The sequence below is a fragment of the Osmerus eperlanus genome, chromosome 3 (assembly GCF_963692335.1).
Source record: "Osmerus eperlanus chromosome 3, fOsmEpe2.1, whole genome shotgun sequence".
Lineage (NCBI taxonomy): Eukaryota > Metazoa > Chordata > Actinopteri > Osmeriformes > Osmeridae > Osmerus > Osmerus eperlanus.
Window position 1 is genome coordinate 9542533 of NC_085020.1, and position 15919 is coordinate 9558451.

The following is a 15919-nucleotide window of genomic DNA, read 5'->3' on the forward strand; positions in this document are numbered from 1 at the left end:
CTCCTGAGTTTGTGTTTGCTTCAGAGACAGAAAAATAGCTTTTCTTTACTGCTCTTCAGAGATCCTGAAACATCTAATATCTCAACCTTAACCTTCTCCTCCCTCTTCCCCACTCCACCTCTCATCTTCCTCTCCCTACCATCCATCCTCTCCATCCCCCTCTCTACACTCTCCTCCGTTCTGCCCCTGTGCTTACTGCTCCCTCTCATCCCCCTCATCCCCACTCTCCTCCCTCAGATGACCACAAGTTCAGCGAGGCCACGGCGGTCCTCTTCACGTGGATCGACCGCGGCGAGGTCAACCGCCGATCAGCCAATCATTTCTACTCCATGATCCAGTCAGCCAATAGCCACGTGAGGAGGCTGATGAGCGAGAAGGCCCAACACGAGGAGGAGATGGAGCTGGCCAAGGAGAAGTTCAAGAACGCTCTTCTGGCTATACTCAACCAGTGTAAGGACACACACACATGAACACACAACCTAGCAACACTGAACACCTGTTAGCCTGTCTCATCCAGTGTGAGAAAGACACACACACATTAACTTCTAACTTATCCAAACGGAACACCTGCCGGCTGTAGTCACTCAGGGTAAATACATATTTACAGGACAGTAGACTCTATACTTATGTAACCCAGCACACCTGCGGCGGGATTCTGACGACCCACCTCCGCCTCCACTCCCACAACACCTGACCAGCTCCCGTTAGTCTCCGTGAAGCCCCCTTCGCGTACCCTCCACACGCACACCGTGACATGAGTCGTCGCGGCGACGTTTTGCCTTTCTAAACGACGTCGAGTGAATTTACTCAGCGGGCAGGTTCTTATCCCGTCTCCATGACAACCGTCTTCCCATGTGTCATGTGATCGGCTCCATTATCCGGTTCCCCACGGTTACCCATGCTGAGATACAGATTAGATCACCATCGGCTACATCTAGACACCATTCCTAGATGCTTCTTCCTTCCTACAACACGTACTGTACATTGGTGCTAAAATACATTTTGTATTCAAAACTAACATCTCCTACCCGCATAGAACAGTTGGCACATACAGTACAGCATATGGTTTTAGTGCAGTAAGGCCTCCAGCCAGCCAGAAATACGTCTGTCAGGGTGACTGTAGTCCAAGCCCAGAGAGAGGGGGCTCTGGCTGGGTAAGTACAGTGCAGTGCCCCTGGGAGCTGTCTGTCTGTCTGGAGCTCCGGTGTGAGATCTGCAGGGGAGGATCAGGTGGTCTGCCTCACTCACAGGTAGGCTGCAGCATCACCACAGCAACACGGGGCATCTCAGGCCTGTGGCTCGTCGTCCGCACAAGAATGCACAACGCAGACTGAGGGGACTTTCGGGTCCACGTGTAAACAACAGCGAGAAGCCGTGTATCACATCAGGGCCTTTTGAGGATATTACCATGAACGAGGCAGCTGTTGTGGCGGTTTAGCATCTAAGTCGTCTGGGGTACTCCTTTATGGGAAAATCTATTAGGGAAAAACCTTGAAGACATGGTTCAGTCGAGGGATTTGGGCTGTAATGTCGTGTATTGTGTTCTCTGTAAATACACACCACTATGATAATGACACTGCCAGACCTCTCTTTGTTTTCATGAATATGACTGTCAACCTCGAAACCAAGCATTACTTTTGAGGCAACGTTTCACGACAGGTGGAGATCAAAAACGTAATATCGGTCTCATCTAGTTAAACTTTGACGACTGTCATGAACCAACTGTGGTTTCTATCCACAAATCCTACCAGACCGTACCATTTACTGTATGGTCCACCCGAATACAGAGGCTAGGTTAACCTCGAGTACAACATACTTCATTGACAGCTGTGCTCCACCTTGTTGCAGTGTTGCCTTAGTCAGTCCTGAAGGAACTGAACCTGCAGGTCATGAAATGTAAGTACTGTACAGCACGGGAGAGGAGAAGCCAGGAAACCTCTGGAACTGGTCTGGACCTAGTCTGGACCTAGTCTGGACCTAGTCTGGACCTGGTCTGGACCTTGTCTGGACCTTGTCTGGACCTGGTCTGGACCCAGTCCATCAACATAAATGAATGCCATTATCAGTTTGATAAAACAAGAAGATTACACCGACTAAATTACAATCAAGAGGTACACAGAACCTGGCGTCTGTGCTTGTCACTGTGTCCCCATCCTCGAGCCCCTGGCCCTGGCCTCTCCTCTGCACCTTCTGCTGTGTGCCTCAGTGGTACCAAGCGCTACATAAACGGCTTGTCTTGTCTTGACCCCCCCCTATGACCCCCCAAAGTCGAGCAGATCACAGCCGTGTTCACCGCCGCCACCCGGCAAAAGGCCTGGGACCATTTCTCAAAAGCACAGCGCAAGAACATAGACATTTGGAAAAAGCAGTGCGAGGTTGGTACATTTCTCTTTTTTTTCCACCCCCCCCTCCCTTTCTTTCTCCTTTGTCACAGTTTGACTGCTCAGGAGACAGACAGAGACAGACACTCTAGCCGGACTGACACAAGTCAAGTGTACATGAAGCCGTTATTTCACAGAGTGCCTTGCCATCACAGTTACAGTAGATTGACGTCTGGAATTCAGATATTCTCTGTGTCTGTGTGTGCGTGCGTACGTTTGTGTGTGTGTGTGTGTGTGTGTGTGCGCGTGAGTTCTCCTCCTTCCTTCCTCCCTACCATCGTCGACTTTTCCATTTGTCACATATGTACCGTATCCAAAGATCTGATTCTTCCTCGAAAGTGTGAGCTGCTGCTATGGTAACAGCCGTTTCCAGGGTTAAGGCTTAGATCAATTATTCATTGACAGTCAAATCTGGATAAGAAGTCAGGCAGCTGAGGAGCTCTTTTCATCTAAGCCAGAAATAAAGCTCAAGGAATGGGGATACTGGTCGGTTGCACAGATGGTGATTTTAAAGGGACAGTGTCTGTCTCTTTTTGGGGTAAATGTTAAAACCAAGAACTTGCCAGTCAACACATGTCCTCCAGATTTGTCATTTCCCTTTAGCCAAGTCAGTAAGAATGGAAAACATGTGGATCGTACTGTGAGGTAAGACACAAGGTGAAGTCAGACACAGCCTACGCAGTCAGAACCTATCACGCTGCCAATGTGAACCCCTTATATTTAAAGGGGTTAGTATTCTTGGTAAGTGATACTGAAGCGACAGCTTCCACACTATTGAATGCAGCGTTCTCCGTGCACATTAGCATGGAGCAACATTTGGGAGAGAGAATACCGCTACCACAGTGAGATGAGTTAATTGCCTAAACATTCGTGAAATCCCTCTGGTTTTGACAACTGCGAATCAGAGATAAAGGCGTTTCCTGTGTAGCGGTTACAGCCCTGCAGGTCTGTATGGAAGGGACACAGTTCCTGTTTAATCTGACACTCCTTTAAATGAATTCACTTTATCAGATTTTACAGCAGACACATGGAAGGGAACATGTGGGATGGGATTTCTACATTCCAAACCATTCCAGTCCATGACTAATAGACTGTCTACTCAATTTGGACAGATGATGTCGAAGTTAGCCTTTGTGAAACAATCTAGCATGAGATCATTCGATTTGGGTGGACATGAAGACTGATCTTAGAGGAACAATTAAGGGCAAATTCAGCTGGAGTATTGGTTTTGAAATATTGAAAGGGCCAGAATCTCCCTTTTTTTAGGATGACATCTGTTTAAGAGTACAGCCCTGAGGCACTTAGGGACCCTCGCTCCGTCTTTTGGTTGTGATGTCACAGGAGCTGCGGAACGCCCACAGCGAGGAGATCATGGGGATTCGCCGGGAGGAAGAGATGGAGATGTCAGAGGATGAATCAGAGGAGAGCCCTTGTAAGAAGACACGCATGGAGGAAAATGGTAGGACAGACACTCACATGTTCACTTGGCAACATCGCTGTAAATCATACTGTAGGCGTTTTGATCTGGATCTTTGGATTGATTTAACAATTAACTTATTTGCATCAAGTGTACTCGCTTAGGATTCATTGTTTCTTAGGTCCCAGTCAGAGGCAAAACAGGAGGTTCTTTACAAGAGACAATTTACAAATAACAAATGGTACAAATGTATTTCCTCTACAATAATTTCTTATTTCAGAGTTCAATGGATTGTCCTCCGACAGTGTCTATTTATTCTTTCTTCTCTATCCTTGGTCGTACAACTGAGACCAAGAAGGTGTTTCATCTTAGTGTCAGACAGAATTATTAATGCTGGCTCCGAAGAGATAGGAAACAGTGTGTGTGTGTGTTTGAGGCTACTGGTTGCTATATGTCTGTCCTGGCAATGGATACCAGACACACACACACACACACACACACAAACACATTTCCAAAAGTGTGTCATGTGGTTCCTGAATAAAAGGGTCCAAGGCTATGCCGGGGACAGATAAACAGGGATTTTCCTCTCTTGACGTGCTGTCCTGTGCCCTGCCCAGGTGTGTGTGGTCAGACGCAGGCCTCCCTGAGGGAGGAGAACGACTCCCTGCGCTGGCAGCTGGACGCCTACAGGAACGAAGTGGAGCTACTGAGGAAGGAGCAGGGCAAGGCCTATCGCCCCGACGACGAGCACGCACACACTCACGAGGGCCAGCTCCAGCTGCTGCAGCAGAGCATGCACAGCATGCAGCAGGTACACACTCGCACACACACACGCGCGCGCGCACACACAAAACGTGTATTGCTGATGCAGTGTCTGCACCAGTGAGCAGGACATTCAGCTATCCCAAAAACAACTCTTCCAGGGCAGAGACTGCATCATTCTTATTTGTTCTGACTCTTCTGTCTACCTGACTTAACCTCCCAGCATCGGACTGGATGCAGATTACAACAGCTCACCAGTCTGCGCAGGATCCCGTGTGCGGGGCCTCCGTGCATGTGTTGTTTATGCTAGCCCTAAAGTGTGTGTGTGCCTTTCCTCCAATCCAGGGTGTCTCCTCTGGTTTGTCACCTCTGTTCTTCTTGTCCTCCCTGCATTGGTTCCTGCGCTGTCACGCAGTGTAACCCCTTTGCGTTGTGTGTGTGTGTGCTTGTGTGATTGCAGCAACTTTTGAGCCTGCAGGAGCAGCTGAGATCGAAAGAGGCAGAGCTAGAGCAGGCCAGAGATGAACAGCGGGTACCTAGAGGGAGAAGTCCTGGCTTTCCGAGACAAGGTGAGTGGACATGTTGATGTATTTTATTCTCTCTCTCTCTCTCTCTCTCTCTCTCTCTCTCTCTCTCTCTCTCTCTCTCTCTCTCTCTCTCTCTCTTCTCTCTCTCTCTCTCTCTCTCTCTCTCTCTCTCTCTCTCTCTCTCTCTCTCTCTCTCTCTCTCTCTCTCTCTCTCTCTCTCTCTCTATTGGCTCCTTTTGGAAAACTCTCCCTTTTTGCTCTGCTCTCTCTCTCTCTGGGGGGCATATTTATTTGTCTTCCTCACTCTTCTCTCTCTTTTCTCTCTCTCGCACACTCGCACACACATAGACATCTGCCCCCACACACCCAAGTACAAGGTCCCCTGCCTGTTGTCACATTACTCTTCTCTCTGCGGGAGAAAAAACATCCTAACATGGCTACTCCTTCCCTCTCATCTCCCCCTTCATCCCCTCATCCCCTTCACCACTCTCCCCTCACCCCTTCCTCTTAGCGCAACTCCCCATTTGTCTCTCTCCCTCCTCTCTCTCACAAAGTTCAAACACCAGGCCATTCAGCCAGCCTTCCTCACAGGAAACTGGACGTCTGAAATCAGGCAGCTGCAGGGTGTGTGTCTGTCTGTGTGTGTGTGTGTGTGTGTGTGCGTAGAGAGCCAGCACAGTAGACATGATCCCTCATGCTTGGCTGCGGCAGTTATGGCCGCGACACTGCAGCTTGGATAAAATACGTTTTGATGTCGCTTCTTTATTACAAACACAAATGAAACACTCAATTGACTGACGGATGTATTCAATCGATAGCCGGGAAAGATGGTGACAGAGGAGGGTTGACCAGATGTAACAGCATTGCAAAGAATGTCTACTGTATGAGCATATAGTGTTGTATTTCAAACACAATAGCTTTTCAAATGTGATTCTTTTTAAGATTGCATTTCATCTTAATGATGTCATATCACAACCGAGGGGGGAAAAAAACAGCTGTTTCTATGGTTACAGCTGATCCTGTACAGTTAGTTCTGGTTACTGTAGCCTCAATGAAAAATGTAAGATATCATGAACAAATCTCATGAGGAGCATTTGCTGAGGGAAGAGAAACTCTCCTCTCATCAGCTAATGGAAAGATGGAGAGATGGATAGAGGGATAGAGCACAGATCGGTGGACATATGAATAAATAAAGCGCACAGACCTCTATTGATGTTGTGTGTTGCCAAGAAAAGTTCAACATCATACATAAACCAACGGCTGCAGGACGGACAGTCATACCTGCTGCTGTTAGTATGATGTACTGCCTTGCTTCCTGTCTGCGCCTGTCGGCGTCGCCCGTGTGAGACGAGTCGTCGTCACACCCGGATGATGTCACATCAACAGACACACAGCTCTGGTCTCTCTCGTCTCTCTGTCCGTGTCTCTCGTGTCTGATCTTCCTCTGTCTTCTCAGCTGTTGAACAATGGAGATACAGCGGAGGGCACCAACGGAGATGTGCCTGAGAAGGTAAACCTGGCACCCCCCCCCCCCCACACACACACACACACCCACACACACACACTCACACTGTCGTAGAGACAGTAAGTCAACCAGAGGTAAGGAGTCCCCCCCTGCACTCTGTATCACCTAGCTGCAGTGAGCTTTCTAAGTGCTTCCATATGGATGTGTCCACACTGAGGTCATATACCCTGGGCAGGAGAGGCAGATGCAACCCCCTGGGACTCTGTCTAGAGCTACTGTACATTAAGGGCATACGAAAGGGTGTTGTGGATTGTGTGTGTGTGTGTGGATTGTTGGCTCCCCTGGGTCCTCTGAAAGGCAGGAAAGTGCAGCGAGAGAGAGATTGACAGGACAACGCTCTCCGAGGAACAGCAACCCTAACACCGGCCAGCCACTCTCCTCTGATAAAAATAACACACGCGCGCACACACACACAACTTCTGTGTTGAATTCCTAGCCGTCCAGTTACTGGGCTGGAAGGAGATTGTCGTCTCGAGGACACAGATACAGGAAACGCATCTCAGAAGCCCAGGGCGGAGTGTGTATTTATGTACACGGCTTGCTTGGTCACATCACCTCCTATTGCCCTGAATAGGTCAACACCAGCCTCTCCCTGTGTCTGACCCTGGCCTTCAATGAGCCCAGGGCCAAATACCGAGCACCAGAGCTAAGCTCTCGGAGAAAATACATTGTGTTACATGAAATCATCTTTACAATAATCTTTACATTTGAAGGATTTACCGCAATACTGTGCTGTATCTATTCTTATGTTCGTGTGTCTGTGTGTACGTATTTCCAAGGACTTACCGTGTGTGTGTACGTATGTGTGTGTGTGTGTATGTTTGCAGGGGGTGAATGGGTGCATGGCCACTTTGTACCACACCAAGGAGAGGAGGATGGAAGGAGCCATGAGAGGAGCAGTGACATCAGAGAGAGAGGCTCTTCTCCTGGGTAATCCCACCCTCCACACCCTCCGTACCAGTATGGAACACACATCGCATCCTGTACACACACACACGCCATCTCTTTATCATTTGAAGTCCAGTTCAGTTGAAGGGCCTCCGATCGAACTAGATCATGTCTGGATTTCTTCACACACGAAAACAAACACGTTGTCGCTCGCTCTCTCTCTCGCTCTCTCTCGCTCGCTCTCTTTCTCCCTCTGCCAGTTGCACATGCCATTGTGTTCACACACACAGAAACACACTCCATTTCAGAGCAAACTGGAGTGAAAACAGACGAGAGGGCTTTCAGCCTCGGCGGTTCTGAGAGAGCGGAGAGAAAGCGCGAGAGAGAGAGAGAGAGACTGTCAAACCCAAATTGTCTAATTCTCCTGTGGCTCTCCTCCCTCTCTTCATTCCCCGTCCCGCTTTGAGAAATGGAGTTCCCGACTTGAATGAGAGCGGCTTTATATCAACTGGAGTGAACACATAGAGAGAGGAGAGGAGAGGAGGGGGAAAGCAGAGGGGCGGGAAAAGCAGAGGGGCGAAGACGCAATTAGTGAGGACGGGACAAAGAGGAGGAGAGGAAAGGGAAGCGAAAGGCAAAAATATAGAAGAAAAGGGGAAAAGGAAAGGGAGAGGGAAGGAGAGAGCTGAGCCGGCCAGAGCCAAGCAAAGCAGAGCAGGCAGGAACACATTTATCTCTCTTAGCGGCGCACACAGAAACCCAACATGAAGGAGAGGAGAGGCAGAGCTCTCTATCTCCCTGCCTGCCTGCCTGCCTGCCTGCGCAAGACCGCCACAGCTGCTGGGGTTCTCATTTCAAAACCAGCCGAGCCGTCTTTAAAGAAACACACCCATACACACACCATGCATAATGTCACACAGACACACATGCACGTGTGCTGTACGTGAACACGCCTGCATGTCTCTCACACACACACACACACACACACACTCACACACACACACAGTCACACACACAAACCCAGTCACACATACCCGAACATTTACACATGGACACAAACACAATCACCCCTCCCCTCCCTTTTTCCTTGCCACTGTTCCATATGAGTGAGCCAGCTCAGGGAATTGAATTAGGCCTCTCAGTAATTGGCAGTGTTACGCCATATAAATCAGGGAAATAAATATTGGCTGTGAATTCCCCGGGGAGGGCACTATAGTCTCTCCCCCCCCCCCTGCCCAGAGTGACTGCACTACCTTCGCAGGACCTCTCACAAGTAATCAACTCAAGAGCTGTTTCTGCTCCGACCAGCATTTTTTTTACGAGGGGGGTGCAGTGCATTTATGGCACGGCATGTCGGCAAGATGCAGATTGCTGCCCTGCTGGAAGGCCGGATATAAATGTACTCCCCCCCCCCCCCCATCTCTCTCTCTAACCCCCACATCCACCTCCTCTCTCTATCTGCAGGCATCGTATCAACCTTTCTCCACGTCCACCCCTTTGGAGCCAATATAGAATATCTGTGGTCGTACATCCAGAGACTAGATGCCAAGGTAATCCACGTCACACAAACCCTATGGTTACGACAAAATACTGCATGGGAACAACCATCACTATTTTTAAGAGAGTTTACAAAGAAGCGCGACCGTGTTTCTGACTACCCTCTTCCGCCATCTCTCTCCTTTCATCTCCATCCTTCCCCCTCGATCGGAACCCTCCCATCCGTCCATCCTCGCCTCTCATCCCTTCATTTCCTCGGTCTCTGGGCCTCGCCTCGCTGCATTTCCTCTCGTCGTCTTCCTGTCCCTCCTCCCTCTCTCCCGTGCAGGTGTCGGCGGGCGAGCTGGAGGGTCTTATGGTGCGTCTGCCCAGCATGTTCCGTCAGGAGCTCAGCGGCGTGGGCGCCACCCTGGAGAAACGCTGGAAGTTCTGCGGCTTTGAGAGCCTGGGCTCAGCGTGACTTAGGGGCACACGCACACACACGAGGATCATGTAGACAACACGCAAGGCCGTCCTGGGGATGCGCACGGGCGACTGTTTGTGTGTGTGTGTGAGGAGGGGACATATGTAGAACACTAACAGCTGATACAAAGTGTGTTGAACTCAGCTGATAGAAGGTGTGTCAACCTCAGGCTGACCCATTGCACTGTGTGTGGGTTTGTCTCTGTGGGCCGCGCAGCCTTGATGAGCTTTATTCCTAGGAAAAAAAACTGGAACAGAACTAAACGTAAAGGATCCCAGATGGACTTTGTGGAGGATTTATAGACACTGAAGAAGATAGATCCACTGGATGATATATCTACTGACAGGAGCAAGCAATGGCTACCAAGACAATAACTGGGACCCAGCATTCCGAACCAGGACATTTTCTAATACAAACCTTTCCTCTCCCTCTCCCTCTCCCTCTCCCTCTCTCTCTCTCTCTCTCTCTCTCTCTCTCTCTCTCTCTCTCTCTCTCTCTCTCTTTCTTTCTTACCCCTGCCCCCACACCACCACCTCTCCACCAACCATCCTCAACGCTACTGGACTGGGCTGTAACTCATCTGTCAGCAGGTCCAGGAATGCTGTTCTACTCCGAAAGGTACAACAAGGGGAGTGAGGGTTTAGGAGGGAGATTAGAGCCGGATAAGGCCTCCAGCACTAGCCCCTGTGACCCCTCCCCTCCCCCCCCCCCCCCCCATGGTGCTGAGGAATTGAAAGCTGAAAAAGATGGTTTCACACTCAATAACTCCAGCTCTGGCTCCAGCGCTTCGCTTCTCTCTCTCTTTCTCCCCCGCTCCTGTTTCTCTCTCTTTCTGAGGCCTAGGACTGACTGGGCTCTGTTCACATAATCTTTTAAACGGAGGCTCCCTCTCTCCCTCTCTTTGTCTAGTTTCTTGTGTCCTGTAGACTGGTGTTCTCTTCTGCCACAGTATATACAGTATCTACATATGTTTCTTTTTTATCCAATAAAAATGTTTTTATCCAAATGGGACAGATTATTCTGTTACTTTAAAACCAGATCCTCTGACAAGCTAAGCGTTGATATGTTAGATGAAGGCAAGTAATAAAACTAAAAAACTGATCACAAAATTTGAAAGATAATTTTCTATTATCCTTAAATGATTTACAGTATGTCTATGTGTTTGATCTAGTTCTTCTGAACTGGTTAATAAGTGTATTTTTAACTAATAAAATTAAAATGTATATGATTTGTATAGCTCTTTATACAAGCATTTTCAAAGAGGGCTTCACATATGCCCATATAACTTGATAATAAAACGTATAATAATTGCTATGTCTTTTATGATACCATATAGTGTCCCTTGCCATAGAAAACTACATGAACATTAACTAAATTAATAGTAGATGAAAAGGAGAGACTCTTCTCTGTCTAGAATGTCTGGTCATAACATCTGATGCTGTGTACCGAATTAGGACCGACAGCACACTGTCAATTCCACTTCACAGCAAATATGTGTGATGCAACATGAGGAAACTATAGTGGAGTGTGTGTGTGGATGTGAGTTTATGGGAGGACTTTGGCTTGCCTGGGACTGACCTCTTTCTGACTGCCCCGTAGATCATCACAGTAACCATGGAGATGAAAGTACAGCATGTACCTGTCATAAAGAGGCAAGGCAGAAGAGAGAAGACTCTTTGTTAGCCCTGAGCTAACAAATAATAGTTATGTAGTGTGTATGTGTGTGTGTGTGTGTGTGTGTGTATGTGTATGTGTATGTATGTGTGTGTGTGTGTGTGTGTGTGTGTGTGTGTGTGTGTGTGTGTGTGTGTGTGTGTGTGTGTGTGTGTGTGTGTGTGTGTGTGTGTGTGTGCATAAGCATCTGTATACAATATGTGTAAAGAGCTTGTTTGAGTGGCGGAAGATAAAATAAACTATAAAAAGTAGGACATGCTGCACTGTAGCTATGGTTATGTTTCGATTCTCTCCATCAAACCCTAGCTTCGGAGGGCCAACTGTTGTGTAATGGAAGCTTCGAATAATGGTCAAACGTTTCTCTTTTAAAGGAAGGAATATTTTACTCTCCAATATGAATCAATGTTACAAAGAAGAAGAATTTCGAATTAAACAATTAGTTAGACAATGGCAGGTTCTAGCGAATGCACTTGACTTCATAGAATCACTACTAAACTAACGAGACAACATTCACACATCACTTCCTGCACTTCAAAATAAAAGCACCCCTTTCACATTATACACCTTCAAATTAACATCAAATTGCCATAAATAATTAACTGTTCTTAAACTAAACAACATAAAATCAGTTAGTTTACCCTTAACTTCAAATAATTAATTAATGTACTATTAAACTAATCTTCAATTAATAATAATTCACAACACCAACAGCATGAATGGAGATATAGTACTGGATAGCCATCCTTCCCCCACGTTGTCCAACCTCAGGGAGGTATATTTACCACAATCGGTGTTTGATGCCTGGCCATGTGGCTGAGGTTTTGCTGGCTCTCTCGATGCCAAAGAGTCCTGCAGGTCCACACAATTCCACGCCAGCTTACAGCTTTCATCTGGGGCACGTTAATCAGAGGGTCAGAATCTCCAGCTGTACACGCACAAATTAATGACGGTGTCACATTTTCCTTTCTGCTTTTGGCTTTGTTCGCCAATTAGATTTTTGGTCCATGGTAAAATATTTCCTCCCCACATGAGGATACTTGCTTAGTCAGCTCTATGCTGAGCTTGGGTGAAATGTAAACACGTTTTAGGATTGAGCTATTTCCACGATCTCAGAATGATAGTTTCAAATCTTTAATTAATCTGAATGCAATCAGTCACCAGCACCATAATCATGTGAAGAAGGACTGATTATGTGGGCATGCCCTTGAAGGCTTATGAATATTAACTCTATGAATTACCATAATCTGATTCTCCTTTCCCAATTTAGCTGTGTGTGTGTTGATTAAAGATATGTTTAATAAATAAAAAAATGCCATTAACCTTTCTTTAAAAAATGTATGCGTTAATCTATGTATTTGTCTGTTTGGGAAATAGACATTCCCTTTTAAGAAGAGGGATCCAATTGAGGATGTCAGTGTGGGTAGAAGGGTAGTTAGCACAGCCGTCAGGGATATGATGAAGTGTTTCTAAACATATGACAGGTTCAGGTGCACGTGCGGCCCTACAACACTGTCCTGGAACGACAGAGCTGTCCTGTGTCTGGGGGCAGCAGGGATTCACCGCTCTCTTAAAACAAGTCCCCCAAAACGTCAACACTGGCAGCCGGAACAAGCTTTGTTGAGTCAGCGTACCAAGCTTTGTTGAGTCAGCGTACCACAGTATTGATATGAATGTCGAATTTTCGGACACCACCTTCGCCCCAGCTCTCTCTGCCTGGCTGCCTGCCTGTGCATGTGCTCAAGTCCATCTGGTTTTTCTGCACGCCGCAGACCACAAGCTGGGCTCTGGATCCTCCATCTACAGCCTGGGATCTCTGTGCTTCTCTTCTCGTCTTGATAGCATTTGCTCAGTGTCCCTTAGTTGGAGGCAGGAGGCCAGGTTCACGAGCCGCTGCTGATGGAACATTCTGGAACGACGAACGGCCAACTGGCCGATCGCTAACATGATTGACGCTTTACTAGTGTCGGCAGACAGCCCCGTCATGGCCTCGCGTTCTTTATTCTCCTCTTTGCCCCCACCATTCTCTCTTCCCCATTTCCAGAATACGCCATTTACAATGATCAATCTCTCTCGATGTCTCTCTCTTTCTCCCTCTCTTTGTACTCCTCCAGTGTATGTGGGTGACATCATGGGTGAGTATCAGTCTTGGTGGTATATCTCTGTCCTGTCAGGCTGGAAACAAGATTACTGTCTGGGGCCTTAATGAGATCCAGGAATAATTTTTTTGCCGTCTTCCTCTCCTCCCCCTCTTCCTCCCTCCTCACATTCCCAGCTCAGCGGGTCTTCGTGTTGTTGTTGTTTTTCTTCTCATCCTCTCCCTCCAGTTTGTTTCCCTCTGTGCTTCAGCGTATGAGTAAACAATCCGAGGTGAATCCGAATAATACCTCGCAGCTGGGAGATTGCATCATGTGAGACATTTGGTGGCATTGGTTTTTATTTACAAGTTACAACCGTCGTCCATTTTCCCAGAGGCGAGCAAACGCCTGGGAGCAGCATGGAACCAGCCTGGCTGCCAACCAGCTTCGCAGCCAGGAGAGCTGTCACTTCTCTCTGCTGGACCACACTGTTGCACAGATGATTGCACTGTGAGGAAATTAAGAATTTAATCGTGTGTGTGTGTGTGCGTTAGAGAGACAAAAGGAGAGATGTTAGCGGAGAGAAAGAAAGGGAAGGACTGAGTGTGTGCGCGAAGCAGAATTAGCTGTGCTGTGGTGTAAACGCTGTCTGTCTGACAGCTGTAATTAGCTCTGCTGCTTTATGTTCGGCTGTTGACGGTGTTCAGATGTCTCCCATTTCCACCTGTTAAATTGCCGAGCCAATGTCATGCCTTTTCGCCGACGGCTTACTCTGAATGTGTTGTCTGTAATTATGGCTTCCAGGCGTTACTGTATGAGTAGCGGCCTTACTATTACACAGCCACGTGTAGGCATGTGTTTGACTGAATATCTGTCAGTACTGGCTTTGTTATTCAACTCACAGAGTACAAAAGATATTATACACCGGATCTATGAAGGGGCACGGTGGACATCTACGTTTTACCATCACGCGTTTCATGGACAGACAGAAAAAGTATAGTGCAGACGTGGGGCCATCCCTGACAAAGCCTCTGGCTTTTGTAAGACAATACGCACATCAGTCAGCCTGCTTCACGGTCATGCTAGACGGCCCAGCACTCCGGTCTGCTCTCTCCCTGCCAGACACATCTGATTCAGTAACTTCTCTCGCTGGCCTACATCGGAAGAGCGGTGGTTGACAGGAGAGAGAGAGAGTGAGTGTGTGTGTGAGAGAGAGAGAGAGAGAGAGAGAGAGAGAGAGAGAGAGAGAGAGAGAGAGAGAGAGAGAGAGAGAGAGAGAGAGAGAGAGAGAGAGAGAGAGAGAGAGAGAGAGAGAGAGAAAGTGTGTGTGTGTGTGTGTGTGTGAGAGAGAGAGAGAGATAGAGGGAGAGAGAGAGAAAGTGTGTGAGAGGGAGAGAGAGAGAGAGAGAGAGAGACAGAGTGAGATGGAGAGAGTGAGAGAGTGCTGAGAGACAGCCGAGCACGAGAGAAAGGGGTGTGTGACACGAGAGCAAAGCCCTGTCAAGACGAAGAAGAAAAACGCTGAGAGGGAGATAAGAACTTAAGGCGAGTTTTCCATTTCACCGTGGTGAGAGAGAATTTATAGTTTTATATTTGGGGGAGCGAATGTGGTCCAGGAGGCTAACTGGTTCACATTGACATCGTCCCAGTCACGCAACACGCTGCATGTGATACGACCTTTATTAATGCTTTATCTGCACAGAGAAGTTTGCTTACTGAGGATTTAGTGCAGAAGAAAAACAACATCAACTTTACTCTGATCTGACCCTTACCCATATTGTCCAACTATGTCATTCGTACTGTCATCCTGTTTCATCGGGTTACATCACCAGACACAGAAGACCAAACTGAAGCTTTCTGTTCGTCCTGAGCCCCATAACAGGTAGCTTGAGAGGCTGAAGAGCACTACTTGTTCATGTTGACATTGTGTAATGATGAAAATAACAGAATGCTGAATAACAGTTGCTTAGCAACCTCCATCTGGTCAATCACTCGTAGGAGAGAAAAGCAGTCAGCTATTATCATCTTCCGAGCAGATACCAGTGTATCTCTGCGTTATTTAAAGAAAACAAGCTCTAGAATAATGCGAGGACCTTACATTAACTTATTTACAAAAGTATTATGATCATCAAACTATTTAATACAGCTGTTTTATTTATACTTTGACAATATTTACAGTATTCAATGTTTTTGTGTTCATGATCTATTAATAATCCTTTTGTCTGATGTAATTCCTTTTTCTGGTTAGAAAGTGGACATAAAACAATAAATATAATATGACAAGTGGTTTATTTTAGGCTATTATCACCATAGAACAGATCAAGGGGGTAAGGAAGGGGGTGCATGGATGGAGGCCGTTCCAGCTGTGGGTCCCCCTCGCCCTGACAGAGACAGCAGAGGGGAGACATAAAAAAATATAAATAAAAAGCCTGTCAGTCACAATGCCATGTCAGTCTGTCAATCAAAGTCTCTCAGTCTATATCTGTCAGCTTGCTCAAGTCTGTATCAAGCAGCTGGTCTAGCTACTTGTTTCAACTCAACTGTACTGCAGTGGAATCTTAACGTCGACAAACTGTCTGGAGAAATACCTCCGTCTGTCTGAGTTTGCAGTCCTCCAAGCATCCATTGCAGCGTGGCTACAGTACGCTTTGCGAAGCCTCCGATGGACTTGTGGATCCACGGGCCTTGCCCCTCATGCTTGCACTATATA

The 15919-nt window shown here is 47.4% G+C and overlaps 1 protein-coding gene across 1 annotated transcript in view; it reads left to right on the plus strand.

Annotated features, from left to right (window-relative positions):
- enox1 (ecto-NOX disulfide-thiol exchanger 1) overlaps positions 1-10542 on the plus strand; it is a 46401-nt gene extending 35859 nt beyond the window's left edge. Inside the window, 10 exon segments of the mRNA XM_062457076.1 lie at positions 238-450; positions 2269-2375; positions 3723-3840; positions 4416-4609; positions 5021-5092; positions 5094-5129; positions 6544-6597; positions 7440-7542; positions 8965-9050; positions 9326-10542. Coding sequence (XP_062313060.1) covers positions 238-450; positions 2269-2375; positions 3723-3840; positions 4416-4609; positions 5021-5092; positions 5094-5129; positions 6544-6597; positions 7440-7542; positions 8965-9050; positions 9326-9457 — 1115 coding nt within the window. The 3' untranslated portion in view covers positions 9458-10542.
- Positions 10543-15919: the final 5377 nt, after the last annotated feature.